This window comes from Hoplias malabaricus, chromosome 13, assembly GCF_029633855.1.
Source record: "Hoplias malabaricus isolate fHopMal1 chromosome 13, fHopMal1.hap1, whole genome shotgun sequence".
In the NCBI taxonomy this organism is placed as follows: Eukaryota; Metazoa; Chordata; class Actinopteri; order Characiformes; family Erythrinidae; genus Hoplias; species Hoplias malabaricus.
Window position 1 is genome coordinate 26077525 of NC_089812.1, and position 13642 is coordinate 26091166.

General features: G+C 43.0%; 1 protein-coding gene across 1 annotated transcript in view; it reads left to right on the plus strand.

Moving 5' to 3' along the window:
* Positions 1 to 13642, plus strand: part of asic2 (acid-sensing (proton-gated) ion channel 2) — a 424924-nt gene that overhangs the window by 393319 nt on the left and 17963 nt on the right. The window contains exon 4 of the mRNA XM_066641655.1: positions 846 to 1016. Within this exon, the coding sequence (XP_066497752.1) occupies positions 846 to 1016 (171 nt within the window). The remainder of the gene's footprint in view (positions 1 to 845; positions 1017 to 13642) is intronic.

Here is a 13642-nt window from a genome sequence, read left to right on the forward strand (position 1 = left end):
TAGAAGAATGCATAATGTTTTAGACGCCTGGTTCCTATCAACACAAGTGTTAACTGCTCTGACTCTGCAAGTTTCTCCAGAACAGAACATTTTAAATCAAAGCTCTTTTAATGGTGGGGCTTATGTTTTATAATTATTAAATTCAGTTTAAAATGTGGAAGGGTAAATAAAAGATGTAAAACACAGTGCCCCTCAGCTCCTGCTCTGTCAGTAAACCCTGCTTTGGTTTGGGGAAAGTGAATGTGGTTCTCTGGATTCACATGACGTCTGGACACACACTCACTCTTCCTGAGTGCTCCTGGTGTTGTTTGCCTCACCCCTCTGTTCTCTAATGGGTCCACTGTGAGTAGGCGTCCATTAGGAAGCCTCCCCCATCTCACAGTGGGGTGCGGGTTTACTGAGTAGGCAGAATGTGAATGAGGAGGTGTGTGTATCAGCGGTGCAGGTGTGTGTCTGCAGCACGGTGAGCTCTTTTCCTCTGGCAGATAAGGAGCAGTCAGTGTCTTCAGAGTTCTGATTGCTGTTTTGCTCCTTGTGTCAGAACAATGTGGGCGAGCAGGCTCTTGACCCAACACTTTTCACGGTCCAGATTGGGTCCAAATGGGCTACAAATTAGGGGTGGGGAGTGTTGTGGAGGGGTAAAGTCACAGTCATTGAATATAAGGACTAAACACTAAACACTGAAAATGGCTGAACCTGGTATAACTGGTTTATAACTGTTTATAACACGTGTAATATTGGGAAGAATCCATGAGATTGTTGCAGTTGATTGTTTTCTCTCTCTCTCTCTCTCTCTCTCTCTCTCTCTCTCTCTCTCCCTCTTTCTCTCCTTCCGTCCTGTGCAGAAGAGACTGCGTTTGAGGCGGGGGTCCGGGTGCAGATCCACAGTCAGGCCGAGCCCCCGTTTGTCCATGAGCTGGGCTTCGGGGTGGCACCGGGGTTTCAAACCTTCGTGGCAACACAGGAGCAGCGGGTGAGTGATGCTCAATCTGTTTATGTCACTGTGGAAACAGAGGGTGTGTCTCAAAGAACTCACTGGTTCTGTTATTAGGGGGCTGTGTAGGGGCAGGGGTACTTAAACATGACTAGTAGGTGGTCCACCAACCAAGGTGAAGGTCCAGGTGTTTGTATGCACTAAAGTCATCCGTGTCAAACTGCCATTATCATAAAGCAGCTTTTACAGAATTCCGGATACTTCTTCTAAATGAGTGTTACCAAGGCAACTGTGGCAGGGAAAACACCAGTGGAAAATGAGGAAGGAACACTGAGAGAACAGCAAGAACCAAGAGAAGTGCAGTATGAATGAAGGATTGTGGATTTATAAATATGTAACAAAACGAATGACGTGATTGGACAGATGTGTGTCCATTGGCCAATGAAGACCAGTGACTACTGCTAGAAACTCAGAGTAGCGAACTCAGGGACCTAGCCGGTGTCCAAATGCATATTCACTGTGTACTTACAGATTCCCTAGAAAGGCAAGTAGTGAGTGAATTGAAACATTCATAATGCGCCTTTGTCATGGCACAAAATGGCAAGGGAGGAGCAGTCAGGGTTACATGCTTTGTTCAAGAATGTTGAGGGAGGACACAGTGCTGTTCCTTCACTCCCCCTGGCCCCAGTTTCTCCTGCCAGTTTGAGGGATCGAACCATCCACCTTCTGGTCTTAGGCCTGCTCCTCTACCCATAAGGCCACAGCTGCCATAGACACCCAGGATGACTTTTCATAGCGTCTCCCTTCTCAGACAGGAATGAGAATTTTCCTCTCTCTCTCTCTCTTTCACTCTTGATCTGGAGTGTTTGGCTTTCATTAGTGTCCTCTAGGTGGTCCAGCTCGTGTCATATGTGTGCCGGGGGGAGGTTTTTGTACAAACATCAGCGTCCACTTTTCTCCTCCACTCATCTTTCATCACCCAGCTGTCCGCAGCTCTGATGTGGGAGTGATTATGTCCTTGGTTCGAGTAGAGTCCTGCCTCCCTCCCTCTCTCTCTGGACTCTCCGAGCCGTTCTGATCTCGTATTTTCGTGACCTTGCTGTCAGCTGTCTGGTGGTCCTCTGTAGTCTGGCTGACCGTCTGATGCTCCGTCTGTTGGCACAGAGTTAATTTCTAAATGTCTAATTTCACAGCGGTACAGGCTAATGACTAGCTGCTAATAGCTGATTAGGGCCTTTAAACTCTAAGAAATGACCATCGAAACCCAAAGCTTAACCTTGTAGTGTTATTGTACCTGCTGGGTTTGTTGGGTTTTTTGTTTGCAATGTTAGCCATTGTTGCTAATGGTTGGGAGTGTTGTAGACTAGGTGTTGGTTGGTTAGTGCAGAAACATACATATTGTATGTGTAATATTTACTGAAGATACATTATAGTTAAAAAATATCCCCTGGTGCTACTTAGTGATTTTATTTCCCTCAGTGTTTTACCTCCAGCCCGCGCAGAGTGAGCTACAGACCTCAGTAAATCCAGGGATAGTCTGATCTTTTACGTTTTTTCCAGATAAAGTTCCATGATTTTAGGCCTATGCTCCCAGAATTCACATCCATATTTAACACTTTCCAAATCCCACATTGATGGATGCTTTGAAGCTATTTCTCAGCTATGCTCAACCTGAGACTTAGAGCTCTGCCTCCATCCTCCCTACACAGAGAGAGCCTTAGCAGGAAGAGAAAGAGAAGCAGAATCCCTCAGGCAGGATCCCTTATGACAGTCAAAGATAGAAGCTGTTACATCTATAAAAACGTTTAGCAATTAGTCACAACCATGGAATTGGTGTTACATTTGGTTTAGTGGAAAATACCTGTATATACACATTATGTAATTATATATTATGTATATATATATTTAGTCTTGCATTGCCACAGTCTCAAGGTAGAGTCTGGTCATTTTTCATCACTGGCCAAGAACTGCTTACTACTGCTGGTGAAAAAAGGTGACTGACACACAAAATGACCAATCACAAGCCTGTTATTTTGGCCTGATGTGTAGGAGGAGGCAGATAGCCAATCAAAATGCAGCTGGCAGAATCCTGACACAGAGGCCTGGTTAATGCACTGAAAATATCAGACTCTCCATCAACTTGTGAACCACAACAACGGGGTTAATTAGATGAAAATAGGACTACAGTTATCATTAAACATTACTATGATGTCAAGTCTCAGTAGATGTAATTAGGACAGTGATTATCAGTAAATTTTACCATGACAACAGGTTACTGTTACTATGAAAACAAGTTTTTTAAAAAGGCACAAAATCATTCAAACTACGGCAGAATTTCAATAAATGTTATATAATTAATTATGACTTGTGGTACTTACATTTTACAATCAGCTGAAACTCTCATTTGTTCATAGGAGCTCAGTAAAACGAGCTTTTACTATGGCAACAAGTTTCAGTCTGTTGTTGTGGTTACCTTTACTGAAACTCATTGTTATTTTAACATTCATTGTCATGCTAATGTTTGCTGGTAATTATTATCATGGTAACATGTTGTCAAGGTAATATTCCTTGTCTTTTCAGTCTTCTAATTTAGTTTATCATAGTAATCTAGGCCTAGTTTTAGCCCTAATAACATATATTGTCCATATATTGTCCACTGAAAACGTTTACATGATGTTTGTCCACTCTGTCCTTTACTAGAACTTTGTAGCTGCCAGAATGATTTCACCATAGTGCCTTCACTATAATATACCTGAACAGATGCTAAAGCAGCAGCTTACAGCACAGTGCTGATAGGAGAGAAGACATAAAAAAGCTATCGCTGGGTTCCGTATGAGACATTTGCTTGACAGCTTGGGCCGAGCCGAGCGGAGGAGACGTGTCCCAGGTGCAGCCCAGGGTCACCGATGGTGTTCCCCTGTCAGAGAATTGGGTAGTGGACGTCCTCTGAGCTTTTGCTCTTATCACAAAGTGTCAGCATGACAGAGTCCAGCTCTTATCAGCTACATGTTCACGAGAGAGAGAGAGAGAGAGAGAGAGAGAGAGAGAGAGAGAGAGGATTGTAACTCGTCCTCCTGCATCTCATTCTGTATCTTTCTCTCTCTCTACCCCTCCTCTCTTGTCTGATAAAGGACCTCCTGTTTGACCTTGTCTAGCTAACAGTAAGAGGCTAAATCCTGTGTCTTCGTGACTAGATTGCCTGTGCAAATTTAAGCAAGAGCCAAGAATCTTTCACCCCCTCACCTTTAAGCCCGGCCTCAGTTCTCCAGCTCGAGTCTCTGCGACAGAGAAGTGCTTAAGGCAGGATTCTGTAAGAATTGGACATGCTTCATTAAAAGAAGTGTTGTCGGCTCGAAGCCTTGTAGCTGTTTTATTTTATTATTTTTTTTCGGCAAATGCCAGCTGGCTTCTGCATTCTTCCCTTTATATTCATGGTGAATAAGCCCAGAGAAATGGTTTTCAGTCATATAGAATACAGTCTTATTACATTTAAATACAGCGCTGCTTGAAAGATGGTGAGCTGTTTAGAATTGTCTAGATTTTTTTTTTGCATAAATGCAGCCTACAATCCAGTTAAACAAATGAGACAGAGACATTCTCCTGGCAGATGAAAATGGAATAGAACATTTTGGTTAAAATGATGAGCCTATGCCGGGAGAAACATCACATTCCAGGATAATAACCGCATCCCATCTGTGAAGCATGGTGGAGGTAGTATCATTAGTTAGGGCTGTTCTGAAGGAAAATATCAGGACATCTGTCCATCAACTGAAACTCAAGAGAGTGGTTAAAGAGTGTTTTGAAAAGTCAAAATCCAGACCTAAAACCATATGTTACGTGTATTATGGCTTTTTTAAAAGGATAAATAAATTTTTTGGAGTTTGACGGGATCAACAGACTCTGTTTACTATAAAAACAGTTTTGGACATTTTGGTTACGAATAAAGAAACATTGTTGGAGTTGGAATATTTTGAGCGTATATCCAGCGCTCGGTCTAAGCTGGTGTTGGGGAGGCTTTGAAATCTATTTTTGAAAGATATTGGGTTTGTCTGTCTCTCCTCTTTTAAGTATATGAGCACTAATAGCCAGCTAGGGGCCCTACCGAATGGCAGCCATGTGGACTTCTATAACGAGCTTGTGACATGTTTATTCCCTCCCAAGATTTTGCACTGGCACCAATGCCAAACCCCACCACAGCAGCCCATCAGTATGCATGCTCAAGTTTTGCTTGCCGTTTGTTCAGGGTGCTCATTCGGGTCTGTGTACAAATCCAACAGCTGTTGATTCCGTATGTTACAGCATGACCTGCCCATGCCAACATTTAAATGATGTGCGAGCTTGTGACTACAGGCAGGTTTAGACTCATAATGCACATGTTGCGTCATGTAAATGCTGTCTGAAAGTCTTGATTTGGCTCGAGTAGAACTTAACTTGGCAGCTTTCTAAAACCCAATTTAGTTCTTGTAAATTGCATGTGATAGCTAGAACCTCCAAATGGTGGGTGGTTGAAGCTACGTCTGAAACATGTACAGAACTACATCCTACTGCAACACAACCTCCCACAGCTTATCTCACTTGGAGGAGAACACTAACTGGCCAGGTCTGTTATGGTTTGGTAGATTGATGGGGGAGAACGAAGGCCATCCCACCCACCCACTCTCTTGGATCCTCAGCCTCAAATGGCTGACGGGGTTCAGTCATATGCGGGTTGCAGTTCAGGGTTAGAGTGTGAAGAAGCTGTGTTGGTGATGGCTGTGTCCTCTGCTATCTCCTGGATAGATGGGGGTGGGCTGTGTCCTGTATTGTCTCCCAGATGGTAGTAGTGTGGAGACGACCTATTGGGGTTAGCTGTGTCTGGAGACCCTGGTGTAGTTAATGCCCTCCACCAATGGGAAGGACGGTCCTGTGATGGTGCAGGCCTTTGTTGGTCTTCACCACCCGACCCTGTGGAGGGCTTACGATTGGCCTTGACTTTACATGTTGAGGGAAAACCCTATATTTCCTATTGTGCTTAAACCTTGATTGTTGTCTATTGTTTTGGCTTCAAGACTTTAGCACGTTTGACAGTCCTTTCATCGCTTATTTCACCAGCTCTTTCATCAGTCAGTCAGCCAGCAGACGGCTGGTGGGATTTCTGCTGATCGCAGAGGAGGGCCTCTCAATTATGTCAGAACGAGACTCATTAATCAGAGCCCGGAAATAAACAAATGCAGCTCTGAAATGGAAAAAGAATTGAAGTAAAAGAGCATTTAGTTGAATGTTCTAGACGTGAGGATGTTCTAGAAAGTAGGAGAGGTAAGGTTACAGATTAGTGGTTTTCTGATTTTTAATGAATATTTCAGCCTTCCCCCAACAGAAAAGAGTCCATTATCATTTGCAGTAATGTTCTCGCCGCTGGGTGCATGACTCACGGCCAGAGCCTTCCTAAAACCCCCTCAGTGTGAGGGAGAAAGAGAATGTGGGAGTGAAAGAGGAAGAACAAATGAAAGGCAGGATTTGTAAAGCTCTCCAGAGCCCAGACTGACAGAGTCCTGGGGTGAAGCCAGTATTCATTTGGCTGCAGAGGTGTGATCTCTAAGAGATCAAAAATCTGCAAGAGGCCTGAATCATTCCAGGCTAAATGAATACATCCACACGACTGGCTTGTGACTGGAATCAGAGTGTGTTTACTTCTGGTCTGAAGTGTGTGCTTCATGATGAGGCATTCAGGACATGTTGGGGGGAAGAAAAAAAAACCTCTGTGGACGGAGGTCTTTGCCATTTCTCATGTTGACCAGTCACTGTGGAAGCTGGAGACCTAAAGTCCGGCCGAAGATCTCAGAGGTGATAGTCTTGTCTAAAGTCTCAGCAGTGATGGACATTGTCTAGTCTGGGGTCTCTGTGGTACAAGTCCAAGTCTGGTGTCTCTGTCGTAAGACTCTGTGTAAGTTGTAAATCTGGAGTCACTATAGGTACAAGGTCAACTCTAGAGTCTCTGGTGTAATTTAAAAAGACTTTAAAAAGACTCTGAATTTATTTTAAAAGCACTAATGTCTGACACAGGGGTGGCATGGTGGTGCAGCAGGTAGTGTCGCAGTCACACAGCTCCAGGGACCTGGAGGTTGTGGGTTCGATTCCTGCTCCGAGTGACTGTCTGTGAGGAGTTGGTGTGTTCTCCCTGTGTCCGCGTGGGTTTCCTCCGGGTGCTCCGGTTTCCTCCCACAGTCCAAAAACACACGTTGGTAGGTGGATTGGCGACTCGTAAGTGTGAGTGAATGTGTGTGTGTCTGTGTTGCCCTGTGAAGGACTGGTTCCCCCCCAAGGGTGTATTCCCGCCTTGCGCCCAATGATTCCCACCGCGACCCTGAACTGGATAAGCGGTTACAGATAATGAATGAATGAATAATGTCTGACACACTCTCTTATCTAAAGACATCGTCGCACAGGTTTTAGTCACAAACTGGGATTTTGTAAAGGCTGAGGATCTTGCAGGGTCCTTAATGATAAAAATTATCACCGTGGCTGAAGGGCACATATCCAGTGCCTTTACTGAGTGAACATAATTGTACCATATTCTATAATAATTGTAGTTTTTTTAATTTGGAAATTTTGTCTTTGACTTCAGCTAACAGACCTAAGATTTTATTCACTGTTAATTATCACAGAAACTCATTTGTAACTGGAGTTGTTAAGTTTTCTAGCGCTGTCAGTAATGCAGTTAGCCGTCTCCTGAATTTGAAGACATTTCCACATTAAGTGTTCCAAAGCAGCAAAAAAAAATAAATAAATAAGTCAATGTTACCCACCTATGTAGCAAGAATATAGTAGTTTTGGAGGGGTTTCTGAAACTCCAGAGAGAGAGAGAAAGAGAGACTAGCATACAGAACCCAGAAATTGGGGTTTCGTAAACACATTAGAGCAATTTTTGAGCACACAACAGACTGGAGAGCAGCAAATGGTGAGGAAACATACTCAGAAGTTTATAATAAGTCTCATAGATTCAAATCTTTATCGTCTTAGATGAGTCTTTTTTCCAGATGTGAGTCTTCAAGAGTTCAATTCAAGTTAAGAATCTGGATGGGAACCCTATGCTGAAGACACAGTAAGTCAGGTTTACCATCAAACAATATAATATTCCTACCCTCCTCCAAACAGTTACAAAGTGCAGTTTCTGCAGTGCTGGGCCCAGAGTAGCTACGACAAAGGCATTGTTCTTCCTATTACAGGTCAGTTAAACATCACAATGATTTTGAATTTTAGGTTTTTTAGGTTTTAACCTGTAATTTTAGGTTAAAAATACCACCTACTGTTACTTTAATGCAGTTGTGTTGGATGTGTCCTGTGGAAGAGATGCGAGTTAGTTTTCTCTTTACTGCGCTCCTCTGTTCATTTACTCTAACACAAGGCTAGTGAGGTAGTAGGTTGGTCACAGTGCATTTAGCATTGGCTAATTAATTCCTTCCAGGCATCCAGCATCTAAAAAAAGACCCAAAGACTTCCCACAGCGACGCCTCGTTTTCCACTCTTCCCTCCTCCCCTTTTTCCTCGCGTTTGATCACTCCTTCAGCTCGGGCTGTAATTATGCAAAACGAGGTCATCCACAACCAGCCTTCAACCAGGGCTCCAGTGAAGACACAGTCACATTAATATGACATTCTCTTTTTGATTGCTGAGGTCTTGAAGCGGCGGGGGCTTTTGCTTTGTGTGGCACTAACTACAGCCGAAAGAGTGCACCCCCGAGCAGCGTGCTAATTCTGAGGGAATAGAACCCCTTTGAGGTAGCTATATCACTCCTAGCACAATACACTCTTTTCATTAATATGAAATCAGTTTGTTTGCACACCACATCTCATTTCTTTTGTAATTAAAACAGCCAATCACACGCTTTGGAGCTGGAGGTCTGATCTGAAACTGTCCACTGGGATGAGGAAGAGGATGAATAGAGATCCCTCCACAGTTACAGACCTGAGATTAGATCTGAGCTATACCCCAGATCTAATCTCTGAGAGAGGGGAGAAAATCAAGCTCCACTCTCACTGCACATCAGAGTAGATCGACACCTGTTTGTGTTCGTCCCTCCATTGGGCGGATGACAAGACTACACTCTGGGTCTGAAAGCAAGAACACTTGCACTGGAGAACCCCCACTGGACATTGTTGATCTGGATTAAGATTTGGACTTAAGTGGGATGACTACGATTGTGGGGAAATGCTGTTCATTGTGGTTTGTTTATGGTCAGAAGCTCCATTTTTTTTAAGGTGGAACGGGTGTTTGTGCATGGCTGAACTTTAACTTGTCTGTAGGTTTTTATTCACTCGGAATTACAACAACAACTCTTTTGTAACTCGAGTTTTTAGACCACGTAGAGAACTCCAAATGTTGAAAAGCACGAATCGAGAGGAGGATATTGCAGTACTTCTGCTCCATCCTTATCTCAGTTTGTGCTTTTCAACGTTTGTAGTTCTCTATGTTATTGAAAAACTCCAGATGACGTTTCTCTGAGAGAGAGTGAGAAAGCCTAGCATTCCTGACTGAGACAGTTTGTTTTTTACCTATTTACAGACACAGAGAGTTCATAAATACCTGAGAGCAGCAAATGATGAGGAAACATCCTCAGGAATTTTTAAAATGTGCTTTTAAAGTGTAAAATATACCCCCTTTTAATAAGTGAACATAGTTCTGGGATCTAAATAAAACATCTTTGACATACTTTGGTCAAAAGATGACTGATATAACTGCGTAGAGATGGGGAGGAAGGGTGGGCACGGTTCAGACATAACTGCAGAGAGCGAGTGAGTCTAATATAGCTGCACAGGAAGGGAGAGTGGAAGAGAGAGAAAGCGAGAGAGAGGGCAAAAGACTCATATAACTGCATAGAGAGAGACAGAGAGGGTGAGAGTCTAATATAAAAAGCATAGAGAGAGAGAGAGAGAGAGAGAGGGTGAGAGGCTGTAGCTAATGGCTTGGCTAGACGCCATTAAGAGTGGTGTAATGCAGAGGTAGGAACAGAGCCACACTTTGTGGCGCCCCCCTTTTGGACCTATTGATCTCTGCCGCCCAAAACGGGATCTTCTGCCTGGCACCTGTTTCTCTCAGTGTCGGTGACAGTCTGCTGCCCGGAGACTACTGTACATGAATGTTCACACTGCTGTGATAGGAACCAGACGTCTAAAGAATAAAATGCCTCTGGAAGCTCCCAAACACATGACTTCAGGGCCAGGAGGGGGTGACTTGGTGTACTGTGGTGGCTGATGGAGGTTCTGATCAGTGTGTTGAAATGATAACATCACCAGTATCTGTCCAGGCTCCAGCAGTGTGATTGGCATGACTCAGAAGAGGGGGCGGGACAGTTTTATAGTCACGGCACTCTGTTTATCAAGTATCTTAACCTTCCTCCTGTGTTAGCTTTCTGTTACCATCTCTTATGTTAATGGGTCGGTTTTGACCCGTGTCTTAAATCAGCCATAAGACCCCCTAAAAACAATTAATTATCAACCAATTTGTTTCTCACCTCACCTTGTTGACTTTGTTATTCTTTTAATTGGTTTAATTTTAATTTTTCAGTGTTGCAAACTGTAAACTGGAGATGTACACTCTACAAAACACAAACTCTAATCTCACTGGGCCTTACATGTCTGGACATGTCTGTCTTTCCTTGTTTAGTGAAACAGGCAAAGATAGAAGCCCCTAACAGAAGCTCGAGTGGTTGTAGGAAGAGCTGGCTGTAGGCTGTAGGTGTATAATGTGTTTATGAGTCCAGATATGGCACTTGTTTTTGTTTTCTAATTTAAAATTACACCTAGGTCGAAACTGACCCTAGCAACAGAAAAGCCATCATTTTAATAAGAGCATTTACAAAAAATATATTATTTTGTTTAAATAGAAGTTCCTGACAAAGTCAAAAAGTCTTGATGCAATAAACAAATTTATGGAGTACTTGTATGCATTTAAAACCTAAAAACGTGTCGGTCAAGACCCTAACACAACATCAGAAGGGCTCGTTTTATCCCTTGTTTTCTAGCTCAGTGGTATTTCACAGTTTGCTAGTCGAAGTTCCAGATCCTAAAATCACTGTGTAAATGCCACTGAACAAGGGCTATTTTTCATAATTTGTCTATTTTACAAGGTTTATTTCTACCTCCTGGTGACAAGAACAGGACAATTACCAATGAATGTTTCTCCTGAATGAAATGCACATTATCTTTTAATAAATCTGCATATCAACATTATTCCTTACGGCTTTAATGGAGCTGATAACACTTCTCTGAGAATGGCTCGGAAAAAGTTGAGCGTAGCAAGCCATAAACCTGCAGCTTGTGTGTGTCCTCAGCTGCAGTTACGTGGACCTGATCCCGCTTTAATTAAGGTGTAATTAGTGTAGAGAAGGTCAGTGTGAAGGACATGAGCTCTGATTTAATGCCTGTCTCCGTCTGAACCTGCAGGAGAACGGCGTTGATTCAGTGTAAACGAACAGATCCGTATGACTGACGTGCTGCGGATGGGCTCAGGATCAGGTTCTCTCTGGTGTGAAGGTTAAACCCTGTACAATGGCTTTCAGTGAAGCTTAAGAGAGCTTTCTGTCATCTATAAAAGTCCTTTAGACATCCTAAGGTGCTTTACCCTCAGAAAACTATATATTGCTACCATTTAGACGAGCTATTACAGTGTAATAAGTGTTACATTGTAATTTTATAGTTATACGACCTAAATTCTTTTACTTATTTTTCCCAAGCCTGCACTTTCCATTAGTTTTGATGTTGAGAATCAGCAACCGTTTTCATCATCAAATATCCCCTCTTCCTCTTACAAATGTTACCCGAAGGTAGGTTTTGACAGAACCTCTCCACACGTTTCCGCGAGCCTCGAATGAGAATAATTAATAAGAAAGTACACCATGCTTTAGTTCTCACCGGCGCTAACTGTGACTGTTAAGGTCAAACGAGAAGCTTGTTCGCAAAGTTCATGAATAATTCATTATGTTAGAAGCAATTTTTTCTGGGCATTGTTTCCTGAAGGTTATTTCACTATGATTGTTGCCATAATTCTGCCATAGAGCTCTAAACCAATCAAAAAGCCAGAAAGCATTTGGCTGCAGTGATTGGGAAAATATTCACATTAAATAAATACATCTACACCGTTGCTCTCTGCAGATACAAGACATTTCTAGTGTCCAGATATAGTTGTTTTTTAGTTTAGCACTGGCTAGCAAACACTAGTGGTCAGTAGGCATGCAAATATTTATGTAAATATATCTTTAACCCACCCCCCAGCAGCAGGGTGATAGTCGTCCATGTGGGTCCAAAATATTCCCAGTTTGTGTGACGTCCTGGGTTTTTAAAAAAGTGGCGTCAAATACAACACCTACGTTTCATGCAACATTTCATCTGACCCAGAATAATAAAGGACATTAGGCGTTCCTTCAGAGCCTGACAATGTGGACCACAGATTTCAGTTCACTGGGAGAAGGTTATTCAGGGGTATTTGAAAGTAAGGCACTATCACAGATTGTGGAGAAACACTGTTCTCTGTGGTTTGTTTATGTTCAGAAGCTCCATGCCTTTTAAGGTGGAATGGTATGTTTGAGGACAAAAAGTTTAACTCGGCTGTAAGTTTTTTAAATCATTGTTTGAATTACCAAAGAAACTTATTTGTAACTTTAGGAGTTTATACTTTAATCTGGTTACTGTCATACAGTTAGCACTCTACCAAATTTAATGAGTTCCTTTGTTTATTTACATATTCTCTCACACATACACTCCCACTTTTGTTCTCTAACTCACACAGTCCCACACTCACTCATTCACTATTTCACTCACTCACTCATCCATTCATTTTCTCACTCTCTCACTCACTCATTTTCTCCTATAGGGAGCTATAGTGCATGCGTCAGTGGCCCAGGCCTGTGTGTTGGCCCCCAAAACACCCCTGAGCCTGAGTGTTAGCTGTATTAGCCAGGCCGCTGTTTTCCAGGTTGTAGCTATGAGCTAATAAAAAAAGCCATTGTGATGTTGTCCAGAAGACAGCGCTGAGTCAGTCTCTGGCTGCTGCAAAGACCGCTACTTCACCTCACTGAGAGCAGCCTCTGATAGAGGGTCTGTTGATATCAGCTCCTTGATCTGCAGCTGAGAGGCTTTTGTCCAGAGTTATGTGGGCGACAGGGTTCACTCGTCTCTCAGACAAAGCCTGGTCCTCTGGATGGATGTCAGTCTAAAGACAACATTACCCACAATGCCTCCTGATGAGTCACTGAAAGATATTCACACGGGGAAACGGGAATATGAGATAAGGCTCCCATGGGGCATAGTGTCCCCGAGCCCCCCACAGAGAGTCCTTACCTGAGAACATTCACATTAATGCTCTGTTTCCTGCCTGAATCGTTTCAGTTTAACCTTAATGACCTATTCGCTCTAAAGAGCTGTTAATAACACTCTCACACTTCACTGGCCACATTCTCGGTCACACTGACCGTGCAAAACACCACACTGGCCCTCACCATGGATGGCACTCATTTTATACAATTAAAATCCTAATATTAGTCATTAAACATCTGCTCTCTCTCCTAGTTCCTTTCCTTCTCTTTCTCATTCACTTTCTTGCTTCTATGTCTCCCACTTATTTCTCTCTCTCTCTCTCTCTCTCTCTTCTCTCTCTCTCTCTCTCTCTCTCTCTCACTCACTCACTCTCTCTGTGTGTGTGCAGGGTCAGTAGGGTGATAGTCATTTTGTGTTG